This window comes from Anolis carolinensis, chromosome 2 (assembly GCF_035594765.1).
Source record: "Anolis carolinensis isolate JA03-04 chromosome 2, rAnoCar3.1.pri, whole genome shotgun sequence".
Lineage (NCBI taxonomy): Eukaryota > Metazoa > Chordata > Lepidosauria > Squamata > Dactyloidae > Anolis > Anolis carolinensis.
The window spans coordinates 281177381-281194743 of record NC_085842.1 but is presented as its reverse complement, the minus strand read 5'-3'; the positions used below and the strand labels follow the sequence as shown (position 1 = coordinate 281194743).

General features: G+C 39.1%; 1 protein-coding gene across 19 annotated transcripts in view; it reads right to left on the bottom strand.

Moving 5' to 3' along the window:
• The window catches only part of mef2c (myocyte enhancer factor 2C), a 216946-nt gene that overhangs the window by 82338 nt on the left and 117245 nt on the right, over positions 1-17363 (bottom strand). For all 19 annotated transcript variants that reach the window (XM_016990935.2, XM_062972268.1, XM_062972269.1 and 16 more), the window contains one exon: positions 12493-12696. In XM_016990935.2, coding sequence (XP_016846424.1) covers positions 12493-12696 — 204 coding nt within the window. The remainder of the gene's footprint in view (positions 1-12492; positions 12697-17363) is intronic.

Genomic DNA, 17363 nt, shown 5'->3' with positions numbered 1-17363 from the left:
ATGTTTTTTGAAAATTAAAGTAATAACTTTTATTCCAAAGTACAAGAGAAACAGTGTTGAAGGCATGGGTTGCTAACTTTCATTTTATGCTATTCTATAAAAAGATTCCTCAGACCCAGGGTTCATCTACACTGTAGAAGTAATGCAGTTTGACACTACTTTAATGGCCATGGGTCAATATTGAATCCTGGAGTTGTTGTTTTACAAGTTCTTTCATTGTGCAGTTTGAACTGGATTATATGATCAGCATAGACTCATATAATGAAGACTGAACTACATTGAACTGGGTCATATGAGTCTACACTGCCACATAATCCAGTTCATTCTGCATTAAAATGGCAGTGTCGATGGGGCCAAAGAGTGCTGGTGTCTCAGCAAACTACAATTCCCAAAATTCCACTGAATTGAGCCATGATCATTAAAGTGGTGTTAACCTGCTTTAAATCTACAATGTAGAAGCATAATATTTCAAATTTGGGACAGGCTAATTTAGGAAGTCAGGGCAACAGCTTGACAACTCCAAAGAAATGCCATTTCTTAGTTGGGTGAGTGCTGAAAGCAGGACCTAAACAAGTCTACAGTCAATATGTTATTAGTTTTGCAAAACGTTAGGTTGTATCTTCATCGGACAAACTCCCAGTATGTATCTAAAGAGTTGGAGGGGGGGGTTAGTTTTAAAACCCTGTGGAAAGTAGGAGAAAGGCTGGAGGGAGAAGGAGGAAGCCTTTAGGAAAAGGCAGCTATTTTTGACAGCAAGTTAGCTCCTGTGAAACAAAGCCTTGTCTTTCATAAAATGTTTACGACTTTGAGGGGGAAAAAATATATCCTTGGGCTAAAATGTTTATTGGCACCTAGGAGTCTGAAGAGAGCAAGTGAGGCCTGTGGGCCCCCCTCCTTTCCCCCCTCTTGGAGGGCATTTTATCATCGGCTGCATTCTCAAAGGCATCTCTGAATGAATAGAACCGGATTACTCAGCCTCCCAGTCCACGCCCATTCCTCTCCATTTTCCTTGGCAAGACTGAGAGCCAAGCTATTTTTAGTTAGGTGGTTTTCTATTTTTAGGCAACTACCAGTTAGAGACATTTGTTAGGGAAAATTTAAAAAAAAGGAGAAGAAAAGAAGCAGCAGCACAAAAGGGGGACCGGGAAAACTACGCTGCCTTCCTTGCTCATATTGTAAAATAAGCTTTTCAACCTGTAACTCTAGGCATTTCAGCTGCTTCCAATCTTGGAAAAAAGAAAAGGGAAAAATGCAAAAGTTCAAGGATTTAAAAATAAACCTAGCCTCTGGCAAACAGACCAAAACACAACAAGCTGTTACTATGTGAAACGGGGACTGCAAAAACAAGGAAGCTTATCCAATGGTTAGATTAGGAGGGAGTGGGGAGGAAGGCAGAACACAACAGCAGAGCCATTCGGTTCTAAGAATGTTACATAGATATGTAAGATTGCCCTCCTCCAGCTTCTGAGCCAGACATCTTATGCCTCGACGAAGAAACACTTATCTGTGAAGAACACACAGTCCGCAATACAAATTTCAAGACCTCCTTTTTATATTAAAACCATACGGTGTGCCAGTTTTAAAGCACTTTGCTGTGAGCTTGTTTTTAAGCACTCACCCTCTGCACACGTTTTTGGTCTCGTCAAACATAATGTAACATAACAGTGGTGGTTACCATGAACAGAAAGGTCAGCAGAATTGAAGTTGGGCCTGTCACATAATAGGAAGATGACAGAGATGAGGAGGTTTTCTTTTTTAATGACAACTCTCAGAGTTCCTTAGCCAGCATGGCCACTTATCATGTGGAATCCTGGAAGCTGCCATTCCCAAAAATAACTTTTCGAAGCTCTATAAGTAGCTCTCCTTTCATTAAAATGGGGGGAGCTACTTCCAGTCGCCTTCCTTCACCCTATCTGGTGGTTATTTAACCATACCGTTTAAGGGTTTTCACACAACACTGGTATAGTCTGTGCCTGATACAGCTCCCTCTCTGCTGTCCTTCTGATGGCAGGCTCAAGCTTTTTTTTATTCAATTAGGCTTTTAAATAAGAGGTTTTAAAGCTCAAGTCAGGCAATGCTGTGGTTCTAACTTTGAGTATGTTTTTAATCACACAGAATCATAGAATAATAGAGCTGGAAGAGATCACATGGGCCATCTAGTCCAGCCACCCTGCCAGGCAGGAAAAGTACAATCAAAGCACCCCTGACAGACGGCCATCCAGCCTTTGTTTAAAAGCCTCCAAAGCCTTCACCACACTTTGGGGCAGAGAGTTCCACTGCTGAACAGCTCTCACAGTCAGGAAATTCTTCCTAATGTTCAGGTGGAATCTCCTTTCCTGCAATTTGACCCCATTGCTCTGAGTCCTAGTTTCCAGGGCAGCAGAAAACAAGCCTGCTGCCTTTTCCTTATGGCATTTTTTCACATATTATGGCTATCATATTCTAAGGATTTTAACTGTTAATTTTGAATTAATAGCGTTGCTGTTTAATTCTATTGCAATGTTTGTATATTTTTGGATTTTAAATGGTACTGAAATGCTTTAAATGTAAGCTGCTTTGAGTCCCCTTTGTGGAGGGAAAAAGTGGGGTATAAATAATAATAATAATAATAATAATAATAACTATCTGTCAGCTGCAAAAGGACACCCTACTTGGATCTGCACACATTATTTGCCAATACATCACATAGTCCTAGACACTTGGGAAATGTCCGATGTGTGAGCCAGTACAAAAGCTAACATATTGATCTTGTTTGCTGTGTACTAATCTTGTGTAAAGGTAAAGGTTTTCCCCTGTCATTAAGTCTAGTCGTGTCTGACTCTGGGGTTGTTGGTCATCTCCATTTCTAAGCTGAAGAGCCAACATTGTCCATAGGGTTTTTGAACTACTAGATTGGGAGAAGCTGGGGCTAATAGCGGGAGCTCACTCTGCTCCCCGGATTTGAACCACCAATCTTTTGGTCAGCAAGTTCAGCTGTTCAGTGGTTAAACCCGCTGTGCCATCAGGGGCTGCTTTAATCTTGTGCATCAAATAATAATAATAATAATAATAATAATAATAATAATAATAATAATAACTGTGGGATTTCCGAATCCAGACTGACAAAGTTCTGGAACACAACACACCAGACATCACAGTTGTGGAAAAGAAAAAGGTTTGGATCATTGATGTTGCCATCCCAGGTGATAGTCGCATTGACGAAAAACAACAGGAAAAACTCAGATGCTATCAGGACCTCAAGATTGAATTTCAAAGACTCTGGCAGAAACCAGTGCAGGTGGTCCCGGTGATGATGGGCACACTGGGTGCCGTGCCAAAAGATCTCAGCTGGCATTTGGAAACAATAGACATTGACAAAATTACGATCTTCCAACTGCAAAAGGCCACCCTACTGGGATCTGCAAGCATCATCTGAAAATACATCACACAGTCCTAGACACTTGGGAAGTGTTCGACTTGTGATTTTGTGATACGAAATCCGGCATATCTATCTTGTTTGCTGTGTCATACAATAAAATAATAATACAGTCTGTGTACATGTGTGCAGAGGTTGCTGGCATGTACAGATCAGCAAATTGTATATATGTATACATGCTGTCTATGAATCTTGATACAAATGAACAGATCATCAATGTCTGTACACATATACACAGATTGTACCACTACTGAATGTACATATGAATAGCTATTATATTAGAGAGTGTTCCTTAGTTAACAGTAAGGTTTTCCATGCATTAGGGAAGGTGTAGCTATTGTTAGACCACTAGATACTGTTGGAATGCTACTGCCATCATACCATCATTCCTGACCTTTGGATACGTTGGCTCCTGATGAAGCGAGATGCAGTAAGACCACATAGGCAGGGCCACATGTTCTCTTCTTTCATTGCACACTGCCTCAGGCCATATTTATGCTTTCTTCTACAGTGATTTCATAACTAGTTGACCAGATTTACTCCTCTTCAAAGCTTATGCAACCTGCCTAGAAGTACTCCCAGTTTGCTCCGTACTTTATTAGCATGCTTAAAATCAAACCAGTTACACTTCAGAGAAAATTAAATGTGCTCAATCAACATTGGCTGCCATCCAAAACAATATACTCCATAGCTTTTTTTTTCAGTGGTTGGAAATGTCCAATAGACACCTGCAAATTTGCTTTTGGCTCAATGATTCTAAAGCTTAGTCAGTGGAAACAGGTGGGTCCCTTCTCAGAGAAACAGTGGATCAGCTCTGGGTTTTAGTCCAAACTTTAAAGGAGCTATAAAAAGTGCTGAACCTATTTTAAGGCTAGAAATCAGCCACTCTAGAACATCTGCATTAAAATCTGGATTTGTTGTTCATTTTCATGGGAATCAACAGCTAACACATAATCTAGTCCATCATATAGTTGGGTTGTTGTATGTTTTTCGGGTTGTGTGGCCATGTTCCAGAAGTATTCTCTCCTGACGTTTCGCCCAAATCTATGGCAGGCATCCTCAGAAGTTGGTGAGGCATGGAGGATGCCTGCCATAGATGTGGGCGAAACGTCAGAAGAGAATACTTCTGGAACATGGCCACACAGCCTGAAAGATATACAACAATCCTGTGATCCCGGCCATGAAAGCCTTCGACAACACATCATATATTTGTATTTCACAGTTAATGAATCAGTAAGTTGCATTACAACAACTTTGTATTCATATGTAAATTGCACTGAAGTCTCAGGAACAAACTTCCAAAGCATAAGGGGGAAGAGCCCATTTTAGCTTGGAGCTGAATTTGATTTCATCAAAGTTCTTGGCAGTTGCTCTGGCAGTGGCAAGTGAGGCCGAAAGCAAAGAGGTAAACCCAAATGCAGTGTATCTTAGCTTAAAATGCTTGAGCCTTAGAACAGGAATGTAATGAGCCATTTGGGGAACTCTAGGTCTTCAGAAGGTTCTGCTTCAGCTTCTTGGCCTTCTCAGTGCAGCCCTTTTCAGCTCCTAAAATGCTCTAGAGCCCATCCAATACCCCTCTCCCAGAGAAGATTTTTGAGGGTGGATCCTTCCTATGTTCCATTATTCTGTTAGAAGCATAACACATAGTCCTATATTGTTTCTACAAACAATGCTTAAATCAGTTTTGGCATTCTCCATTTCATTAATTGTAATATAAAAACTACATTTGTTTGCTTTGGGGTCTTTCCCATTTCCTATCCAGTGTTCATAAATGGGATGTTTTCCTTATGTGTGCAGATTAGCTTCCCAAAGTCAACTAGTTAGCCACTGTTGGAAACAGAATATTGAACCAGATAGTATTTGATCTGATTCACAGGGCTTTTATATTCGATCATTTCTGAAATTATCCTTAAATTTAGAATCTAGTTCCTGAAGAATAGCTCTATTCAGTCCAATGGTGTTCTTCCGAATACACTGATAGTGGTCTATTTCATCCATAGTCCATTTTGTTTGATTATTATGTTTAAAACTATGCAAGATGTACATGTTTCTGGGACTGTTTGCACATCTCACTGTATGCTCTGTTTCATATACTAAGAAGCAATATGAACAGAAATGCAAGTCTCCTGTGAAGTTCATGTTTCTACCTTCTCTGTGTCTACAGTTGTCCAACATGTTCAAGTCCACTCTGGGTAAACGGGACAAAAGTTCACAACTTTAAATAGTGAGAGGTGCTTATTTACTGTGGATATACAGATAAAAATCTTAATTGACATGAAAAGGCTTTTGGAATCTAATTAACCTCTCAGCTAGTCATTAGCTCTGTGACCTTTAGAAATAATTGACAAAGGGGATTTTGTCTTCACCTTCATCACTTGCAGAACCTCCTACCAGGTAGCTAATCTTAGATATTCTATGGGCTCTACAGCACGAAAGAGCTGCAGTAAGACAAATTGACAAAGATGAGGTTTTCTTCAAAGGTAATGTACCACTTCTGTAGCTGGACACAAACTATCTACTTTACACACTACTAATGTAGTAAGCTAGTTCTCATATTGTAACATTTTCTACAGATAGAATGCAAGCCACTGATTTCAATGGGGCAGACTGTAGCAACAAAGAGCTGCATTAGAAGCTCTTATTATCTCACTGAAATGCTATGATATTGTAATTATTTGAATGTAACCTCAACTGCCTAAGTGTTAGCCTTCTTTTCAGGGCCTGACGTAGGGAAGGAGATAGAATAAAAAGTTTTCTTCTCCCAAGATTATGCTGTTAACTTCATTCTTTTTTATCACGCTCCATCCTGAGCCATTGGAACTCTGATCCCTTAAATCACTATATGCCATCCTCTTTCTTCACCTTCACCAAACTCCACCTCTCTAACCTTCTACATTTTATTCTCTAAACTTCCAGGCTCTGTCCCAAACACAGTACATTTTGTAACTTTGTACACACTAGTCAACCTTCTCAACTCTGGTAGGCACTACAACTCCTTCCAACTTCCAGTGCATCTAGGGGAGTGGGGGGGGGGGGGGGGAGATAGCCAATTGTAGGAAAGCAGTACATATGGATCTTGGGAACGTCTCCATTTTGGACTGTAACTCTCATAATCCCCCAGACAGGATGGTGAGACTAATCTGGGACTTTTTCAAACTCTAATCTCAAAATGTTTTCCTTGTTGGCAAACTGGAAATGTTCATCACTTCTCAATAGCTATTCAGTTAGTGAGAAAATTAGTTAGCTGGATAGTGTCCCCCTGAAATGTAAGCAGAGAAGCAAAAAGAAATAGAAGAATAGGTGAAAGACAAGACTATGTAATGAATACCTAGATCAGTGGTTCTCAACCTGGGGTCCCCAGATGTTTTTGGCCTTCAGCTCCCAGAAATCCTAACAGTTGGTAAACTGGTTGGGATTTCTGGGAGTTGCAGGCCAAAAACATCTGGGTACCCAGACCTAGATCACTGTGGAAATGAAGATATAAGTAATGGTACCCAATGACAGTTAGGCATTATTTCCATTTATGGGAGGAAGTCAAAGTGCTAGTTTTGACTTTTGAAGTCCTGGATAGCTTGAGCCCAAACTATCCAAAAACTGTAACTAGAGTTCTAAGATCTTTGGGGGAGCTTTTTCTTGGACCCACCACCTTCACAGATACAGCTGGTTAGTACATGGGAGATAGTCTTCTCATTCCCTGAGAGGCACAATTAGCCTCCCCATTTTTCTTTCTGCCAGAAGCTTAAGACATTCTTATTTAGGCTGGATTCTGACTAATTTCAAAATCATATAAAAACAGTGTTGATAGTGGGATGATGTGATTTTATGCTATTTGTTTTTAATTATTAATTATATTTTTGTAATGCAATTTAAACTGTTTTGAACTATCATTTTTAATAGTATTGTTGATTAAATGGTTTTTAACTTTTGTAATATACATTTTAGCCAACTTCCATTTACATTTTTGTAAGCTGCATTGTTGGGAGAAAGGCAGGGTATAATTGGAAATAAATAAATAAATACGGTGGAGAAACATTTGACCATTAAACAACAAACATATGTATTTATCCAGTAGTGTTACTGTATTTATCCAAGCATTTGAAGTGAGGCTTTGTGTGGTTGTGTGTATGTGTGAAGTGTGTGTGTGTGTGTGTGAAAAGGGTAGTTTCCAAACTCCGAAAGGGAGAAAAGTAAGAGCTGGAGAAAAGTAGGGAATCTGGATTGTGGCATTGCAATCATGGATTCAACTTAATAGAAAAGAGTGGGTTTGTGAGGAAATAAAACTTTGAGCCATTGCTGACAACAGAGAAGTAGAAGATCGATGAACTGGATTTAACAAAAAGGGCTACGTTGAGAAAGCAGAGAGAAGTGTGATTTATGTGAAGAAGGGGAGACAATGGAAATGCAGAATCTGAAAGACTGATGCACAGGGTCTGGAAGATTTGTGACCATACTCTTTGTATAACTAGGGGTGGGAATTGAGGAGGCGGGTGTAATTAGGGAAGAAAACAAGAACAAGATGTTTGAAGGCTCCAACAGAGGAAGTGCTTGCATGTGTATCAACAGTATAGAAAACATCACAAACATGAGTGAGAGACAAAAAAAATGAAAGAACAAAACCTTGAGTGATAACATCTCTGATAGTACTGAGTGATAACACCTAATCTTAGATTGATTAAAAGGCCAACATACCAGATGGTAAATCTTTACAGAGCAAATCCATTTCACTTGAGAATTTTGAAAAAGTAGTTAATTGCCTTTAGATTTTTTGTGTGTAATCTGATGAGGATAAAATAGAAGATGAAAATGCATATATTGATTCATATAAATCACAAGTGGGAACTAAAATCTTAGTGCAAAACTGGCAATTGGCCAAGCGTTTTAGAGTTTGCTACCACAGAGAAGGTAGCAGGCTAGTTTAGGGAGCATCCACACTGTAGAATTAATTCAGTTTGACACCACTTTAATTGCCATGACTCAATGCTATGGAATCCTGGGAGATGTAGTTTAGTGAGGGAGCAACTCTCTTTTGCAGAGAAGGCTAAAGACTTTGTAAAAGTACAACTACCATGATTCCATATTATTGAGCCACAGCACTTAAAGTGGTGTCAAACTGTATTAATTCTACAGTGTGGATGTACCTTAAGTCTATACCTATGATTTCAATAGGCTATGCTTTTTAAAAATATAACTGATATGCTTAAGGTTTTAAAAGAGGGAAATTATTCTGCACCAAGACAAAGTACTTTAGTCACTTGCTGTGTACAAAGCTGCTGCCTGTTCAGCTTTTGTTTTCTTGATTCGTTCTACTGGCAACAAGGATGCTAATTACCAAGTAAAATAATATAATTACACCAAGAATTGTTTTTGGCTAAAGATCCCTTCACTTCAGACTCCTACACACACACTGCTGAACCACTTCCTCTGACCCCAAAACTGAGCTGAATTTGGAATGACCTCTGCACTCCATACTTCAGTCTGAATATAGAAAATCACACCCTTTCATGTTTGTAACCTATTTTAGCAGCTAGTACACCATATGGGAAGAAGCAATACTCAAAGCATTTTGTTTATCTTTTTTTGTGAATGTTGCTTAACCATTCCTATATTTGAAAGCAATTCCCAATATGGCTATGGCTTCCCCTCCCTCTCGTAGGAAAGGTCTGAAAACCTTTCCCCTGGAAAATAATAAATTTTATGGAAACAACTAACAATTTCACACAAATCAATGTTTTGTCAACAAGTCTGAACATGTGAAAAATATGTTGGTTGACCATGGTGGTTGACCATGGCTTTGGATGATTTCAAGCATTTTTTTTTAATTTTAAAAGACACAACAGGGTTGTTATATGTTTTTCCAGGCCATACAGCCCAGAAAACACACAACAACCCTGTGATTCCGGCCATGAAAGCCTTCGACAACACAAATATACAACAGTTTGTGAGCATTCTTTATATCCATCTTTAAACCAAAAGACATAACAATGAAGCTGGTATTCCATTAGCTCTGCATTCCCATAGGATTGTGTCACAGGGTCTATAGGATGGAACACCTCTCGTTCCATGATACTGACACATTTCTAACATCTGACGGAAAGATCTGACATTGGATTCCTGCTTTTGCTGGAATCAGGACAACAGACTTTATAGAGTGGCAAAAAAGGAGAATACAGAGCGGGGAGGACAAGAAGATCTGGATGCCCTGGTCCCAAAGCCCTCTCATTCCTGATCACAGTCCAGGACAAAGGAAAGTTTAGACACAGGTTGGAATTAACTAACTCCATTATTTCCTACTGGTTGTCATGAGAAGGAGATTTCAATCAAGTTGAAAATAAGTACCATGGAAAGTAAAAGCTACTAAGCCCCCAGTTCTGCTAATAATTCCACTCCGTAAGCAAGAGTCTGGAAGGGCTTTTGATGAAACAGAAAGCGTATATACACTACATGATTATAGAACACAACCACAGCAGCGTGATACCATGTTAACTGACATGGCTCCATTCTACAACATTGTAGAATTTGTAGCCTTGTAAATGACTTAAAATTTTCTTCTAGAGAGCTCTCCAGCTATATGGTTATACTAGAGTTCTCACATCAGAGAATTCTAAGTCTCTTTTAAAAAAAATCTAAAAACTGCAAGATTTTCCATGTTGACTATAGATCTATATCCTGTATACATAATCACAGCATCCAAGGGTGGAGTACTTTTTTCTCAGGGTCTTTGCCCTTAGGCTTGCTTTTTAATGTTTTGGGAAATGATTCTGCTTCTTCACAGTGCCATAAAAATATTTGTGAAAAAGTACATCTCTAACAAGGCCATGACACAAATGCAGGGGAAGGGAATGTCAAGCTGATGTACGTTTGTGAAGGTGTCCATATTAGGGCATGCCAAGCCAGAGAAAAATTCTGGATGGGCAAGAAGGAGTGGTATGTTTGAGAGCTCAAAGATATCAGACAGAGTGTCACCATCGCTTCACTGATTTGCCTAGGGCACAGAAAACAGTTTGGAGAAGTAACTTTTTTGACTACGAATAACAGAATTCTCCAACCAGTATGGGTGGTGAGAATTTGTTCCTTGCCATTAAATGTTTTCAAACTCTGTCAAAAATGGTAATGAATTCCACAAACAGAACTTTTTCTCATTTTTAAGATAATATGTAAGAAAAGAGAGAGAGAGAGGAAGATAAAAGTACTTCTAAGTTAATTGTCAATGTCAGTATTAAGGCCAAAATAAAACTTACATTTTAAATGCTGTGCTTGAACATTTTCTCATACAGTAGTTCAGTAGGAACAAAAAGTATTACATCAGTTTGCATTTATCTTAAATATTTTGGAAAGCTCAAATGCAAAGTCCAAACCTTTCAAACCTTTCAAAACCCATGCAATTACATAACACTGTGAGTTAACAGTGAAACAAACGAAGTATCAACATGGGTGGCATTTCAGGGAGGAAAATAAACTTTTTTTTTATTTTGGTGACACTACTTTGTACAGTGCTGGATTTGCATTAAAGCATAGAGCCAGAACCACAGGAAGCAACCAGGCAGACAGGCACTTAAATTCTGGCTCCACTGAAATCAGCAGCGAAATCCCTGAGATCATTATAGTGAAATAAGTATTTGTTGAAGAACGTTAAGGCTGGCTGAGGTGACTCAACTATCTGCTTACATCTTTTTCTTGCCTTAAGATCACAGAGTAAATCGATGACACCAACCAAGAACTACAAAGCATCTGGGAATCAATGCTCCTCTATTACTCTCTGCAAAGCAGCAAAATATTTATTTCAAAATATATTGAACAAATACCTCAAGGACACAATGACTTTAATAGCAAGTCAATCTGTCAGTCAGTTTGTTTCCTTCCCTGCCCTCATCCCTGCAGAGCTACTTTGCACTTTGTAACAGCTTACCTGATAAACAGATCTGGCTATTTCAAAAGCTGACACAAATGTTTTGGTTAGCTTAATAATGACATATCACTTACACAGATTTAGAAATTGTTCCAATGGGTAACCTAACCTCCTATTTATAATCTGGGAAAGTGTATGAAGGATTTGCTTAATTTTTCCTGCTACCAGGCTAGACCTATAAAGTAAGCTCAACTTGCAGCCACATTACAAAAATGACTTGGGTGGTAAAGAGGAAGCCTTTAAATTTGATTCCATGTAAGGCTGTGAAAAACACATTTTCTCCCCAAAACCAGTGCTGATAGTCTTCAGAACACACTATCATTTCCGATAAAAATCTGGACCTTTTAACCCTTAACCCAACCTTGTTCCACAGTAGGCAAATCACAGAATACAACAAAGTCTGCAGGAAACTCTGGGGTTTTGTATTATGTGAACAGACACACACACACTACCATCACCCTTCCCCTGAGATCAGCACAGGGAAGGGGTTAGTCATCAGTGTGTTGCTGCCATTCCTCTTTGCAGGCCAAAATGCTTCGTGTGAGAGCCTGACTATTGCAGTCATGTTTGCTAAGATCAGAAAGGGTCACCCATAGGATCAAGAAGAAGAAGAGTGTCATTCTGCACTCTCCTTGTTGATCACAGTAGATATGACTAAAATGGTCAGGCTCTTATAGGGAAGTTCACCAGAGAAAAGTGGCAGTAGCAACTTGAGAATGGGATAGCAGGGGTAATGCAATCTTGGCCCAGCTGGATCATCTGGATACAGATGTGGCATTGCAGAGGATTTGGCCTGGTGCATGGGGCCACCATCATGGTTGCTCTGGTGCCAGTTCAGAATGTAATGAGTCCCCCGGGGAGAAAGGCGGGGGTAAAAATGATGTAAATAAATAATGCTCTAGACTGGTCTTGGTTTTAGTGGCTAGTATAGAAACAGTCAGAGAAGATGTCTGCATTAGAGAGAAGAAGTAAAACCTTTGCAAAGCAAATCAAAAGTAAGTGTAATTAAGAAAAACAAGCAACCCTGGTAAGTTTGAACTTGAAATGAATATTTTGGCATATGTAGAATGAACATGCACAAAGATTCTTCAAGTAATAACTATAGAAAAAAGTTCATTTCAGATTTGAATAGCAAGTATAGAGGGAAAAAATATCAAGAGATTGTTCTTACCTCAACAATATCTGAATTCGTTCGACTCTCGTGTGGCTCATTGTACTCTGTATACTTCAGCAACACCTTGTCCATATCAGTGCTGGCATACTGGAACAGTTTGTTGGTGCTATTGAAGATTATTAGAGCAATCTCACAGTCACACAGAACACTCAACTCATAAGCCTTCTTCATTAACCCAAATTTCCTCTTCGTAAATGTCACCTAAAAATTAAAAACAAAGGCAGACATCAGGTCTATTTCTGGCTTTTCATGAGGTATTGCTTTATAGTTGCTATAAGTTCTTGATTTTTGCAAATTCAGGAAAGAGGTAAAACAATGCTTTTGCTCATCATTTATTCATTTATTTGTTACATATGTCTGCAGTCCTTAAAGGTGAAGTTTCTTGAAGACTGCACAGAACAAGTTACAACACTGTAATACAATTGTTAACAAAATATAAAACAGCACACTTCATTAAACACCACAAAATATTTGGAATATACAATGACAATAAAGCTATACTATTATATTCTAGATACAATACCAAATAAAAATGACACAGTATAAAACAATCCCACATTCAATTAAAAGCAATCTCAAACTTAAGTATGGGGCCACCACAGAAAAGCTGCTGATTCTTTTATCCTGATTGGAGTGCTAATGATATGACACATATCCTAATATTCCTATTGGATATGTGCCTTGCCACTAAAATGTCCCTTTCATTCGTGTCATTGTCTCTTTGGGCTTTACAAATTCATCAGCAATACAAATGATAATACTCAAAGTTCATTTCACTTCATGCCATTCAGTGTCAGCAGGGGATTAATTAAGAAGGAAGAAGGTAACGTATTCACCAAGAAACCAATTACTTTTGCAGATTTCTACACTGAAGCGCAATAGTAAATTAAAATGGAACGAGGGTTTTTATCCTACAAACATATACATCTCTTCTATTATTGCCCTTCCAGACTTTCCTCCCTCTTTCCATATCTCCCCAGGATGATGAAAACAAGCACAAGGATAATAATTTACTTGTTATGATAAGCTAAAAACATTGAGCAAAATGATCAAGACAGGATAAAAGAATATTATCTTTTATTATTAAGTTTGATGTGGTTCTCTTAACAGACTGGGATTCTATTCATAAATACAAGGATCCCTTGTGGGGATGATTTCTCAAACTCCATTTTGTATGCATGTACAGAAAACACAGTCATCACAGCAGTGGATACACACGGTTTACTCAGTGGAATACATGGCAGCAGTGCCCATGAAAGATATATGACAACTGCAATTCGTTATGTGTTAAAATGTTCAAGGCTTCAGTAGACAACTTCAAGTTTAATGTTTATCAGACAATATTATATCTGAGGTTTTACTAGACAACTTTATCATGGATACTCAGTGCAAGGATGATCTGTACATCCAAACTAGATAACTTTGCTGTCTGGTTTAAACTGATAGTGCTCAAATAAAACTAAGCACCCTAAGATTTAGAATCTTCATGTTATAAGCCCATCTCCAAAAACAAGGATAGGGCATATCCTATATCACAATACTACTAGTATAGGGAAATGTTAAATGAGACACAACCTAGTTCTCTCTCTGAGCCCTTCCCTTAGCTTCTTGGTGCTGGAACATACACACATACACTCAGAGCCAACCAATAGAAAGGCAACTATGGAGGGGGGCCAGGTTGCAAACTGAATGTAGCCTTTGTAAGTCACCAACAGGATTCCAGCTTCTGAATTTTATTTATTTGTTAAGTTTATATCTCATTTTGTCTTTAGCGAGCGAAAACAAAGGTGGTACTGCATGGCTTTTCATCTCAGTGTTTTAGGCTCCACACAACATTGTAAGGTAAGTCAGGCTGAGAGCGAATAATTGACCCCATGTCATCCAGTGATTTCATAGCTCAGTGAGGATTCCATCTCAATTCCCAGTCCAATGCTTTAATCACCTACACTAGCTCTCAATGTCAGTGCACCAATGGCACCTTTTCCCTATATAGTACTGCTTGTGAATAATGAGCACTCCTGGATTTGAAACCACTTAGTAGCCAAAGCAAAACTATGTACATAGTGCTGTGAAGCTTATATGGTACTATGACTTGGACAACAGTACACATAGTATAAAGCAATTTAATTAGTTCACTGCTAATATCAGCTCTTTAATGGTATAAGGCAAACTATCTCTTTGCACAGATCTCTCTTCAAGGCACAAAGTACTCCAATGTACATTGCTCATAAAGCTGTTGTTTTATCTTCTTACCTGCCTAATGCAGGCTAATGCTAACTGCAAGCCCAGCCTGCCATGAAATCTCGGCTGGTCAGGCCATGGGAAACGTGACATTAAGTCTGTCTAATCCCACCATCTAGTCCATTTCAAAGAAACACGGCTGGTTGCCAATTCTCTGCACATTTATTTTCCATAATGCCACCATGTCAATCTTTTTTTCCATTACAAAAATATATTTTCCCAAAGAAGTGCACCACAAATCTAAACTTAATATTTTTTTTGCAAGTCAGTTTCATAGATTGCAACTGCATTTTATCCCCCCCCCCTTCCTGCTTTTCGAGGCAGACAGATCTACTATTTACTTGATGCAAAATAGTTGGATTTAATGCAGCTTCCAGCCATTAGGTAAGGGGTTCATTTTATTCCACAAATCTTTGGGGCCACATTATATGATAACTATGAACTATAAGCTAAAATGCATACAGCAGTATTCAAGTCCAGGAGGATATGATGTGAGAATATGTTGGAATAATTGATATCAGTGACAGTAAGTTCCTAGTGTGAAGTACCTCGTTTCAACAGATCTCTTTGGAAATATGTTAGGTCTTAATGAAACCAGTATCCATTTGCTTACATCTCTGTCCTACCTCAATAACTGATTCTCCATTCCATTTCATTCATAGAACACTAGAAAACAACATCAATGATTTCCAACTGAACTGTTTTTCTCCACAAATCTTGCTTTCTATTTCCTTAGTTCCAAGGGGTTTCCCCAAATCTTTTTGAAGAGTCACACAAATACATTACATGGATATGAATTATACTATTCCAACAAAGTCCCTGTAGCTGCTAGAATGTGCTAAAGCAAAGATTATTCATAGTGTATTCAGGAGAACTTTGGTCTCCATCTCTAAGTGGCCAAACAGATAAATATTGTGCTTCAAAATGATGGGGATTGCTGGGGTAGACGAAACAAGGAAAAACTAATATGTCCCCATGGTAATTGCCTATCATTCATTCTATTATATCTCCGTACCTTCAATTACAGAAAAGCTCAGGGATCAAGGGAAGGTAAAGTCTCTGCCACTGGTTGTACTGGACGATAATCCAAGGAATCCCATCCCTCTCATTCTTTCAGTCTAGAAGAATTATGACCCTTCATATTCTTTATTACAGATTAGAAAGGCCATCTTCAAACATATCAGAATCACAGCCTACCTTTAATTCCACCCTAATCCAGTTAAAATGGAGTTTCTGTATGTGTAGAATATGCTTTCTTTTATCTCTCTCTCTGAAATGTCTGGATGCAAGTGGGGTAGCTGCTGAACCTTTGACAGACAGATGTGTAGAAGAGAGAAGATGCAGGAGAAACGCTTCTCCACATGAAAACTGAGTCTTGTTTCTCTTTTGCATCTTTTTTTCTTCCAACAGTAGTGAAAAAAAAAAGATGTTGGGGTTTTCTTCAGTGTAATCCACTTAAGCATGAACCATCTTTGGGACTTGATCTTCCAACTGAAACCCGACTGATTATAAATCTCGTTGCACTAATTGACAGAATAGGATAGGAAATGCCTTGTCCTTCTATAATGATTTAATCACTATATTGCAAAAGCTTGCTTAGGCAATCCCTCATAGTTCGAGGACGATTGTCTTCCATCTTGGGGGGGGGGGGTGTCCATAGATGGCTGAAGAGACCTATTCTTGATCTGCATGTTCTCCCCCAGGTGGTCCCGGTCAGGGTTGGCTTGACGCTCCTTCCTCTTGGCACGTTTCTCCCTTAAGCCCTCCATTTGTGCCTCTTCGAACTCTGCTGCAATTAGAGCGCTCAAGGGCCAGGGCTTCCCAGTTCTCATTGTCTATGCCACCGTTTTTAAGGTTGGCTTTAAGCCCATCTTTAAATCTCTTTTCCTGCCCACCAACATTACGTTTCCCGTTCTTGAGTTCGGAGTAGAGCAGCTGCTTTGGGAGACGGTGATCGGGCATTCGGACAATGTGGCCAGTCCAGCGGAGTTGATGGCGTAGGAGCATCGCTTCAATGCTGGTTGTCTTTGCTTCTTCCAGCACGCTGACATTTGTCCGCCTGTCTTCCCAAGAGATTTGCAGGATTTTTCAGAGGCAACACTGATGGAAACGCTCCAGGAGTTGAGTGTGACGTCTGTAGATCGTCCACGTTTCGCAGGCATAGAGCAGGGTTGGGAGGACAAAATTGCAAAAGCATGGTATAAATGATTCAAAAATCCGTATTAATTGATCTTGATTATGGACCATCTACCTTCAAAAAGAAGCCAAACTCCTGAAGTAAAACTGGCTAGCCCCACTAGAATGGTTCAAATACACAAGTGTACATGCACACGTATGTGTATAGTCTGCTCTGGAATCACTGGATTATTTAAAGCTTTTTCAATATGGTTTCTTGTTTTGTAGGAAATGGCAATACGTTTTCAAGTGACCTGAGTACATCACTAATCTTTTCCCTTTTCAGTAGAGGTTAAGCAATCTAGGACATAGGATGGGTAGGATGCACGAACCCCACATACGGTGCTGTAGAAAAAGCTATTTTCAAGCAGACTTACAGACCACAGTACTGGAGGAGGAGTGTCTGTATATAGTATGGTTTCTGTTGCAGAAAAACCTCAGTATTTAACATG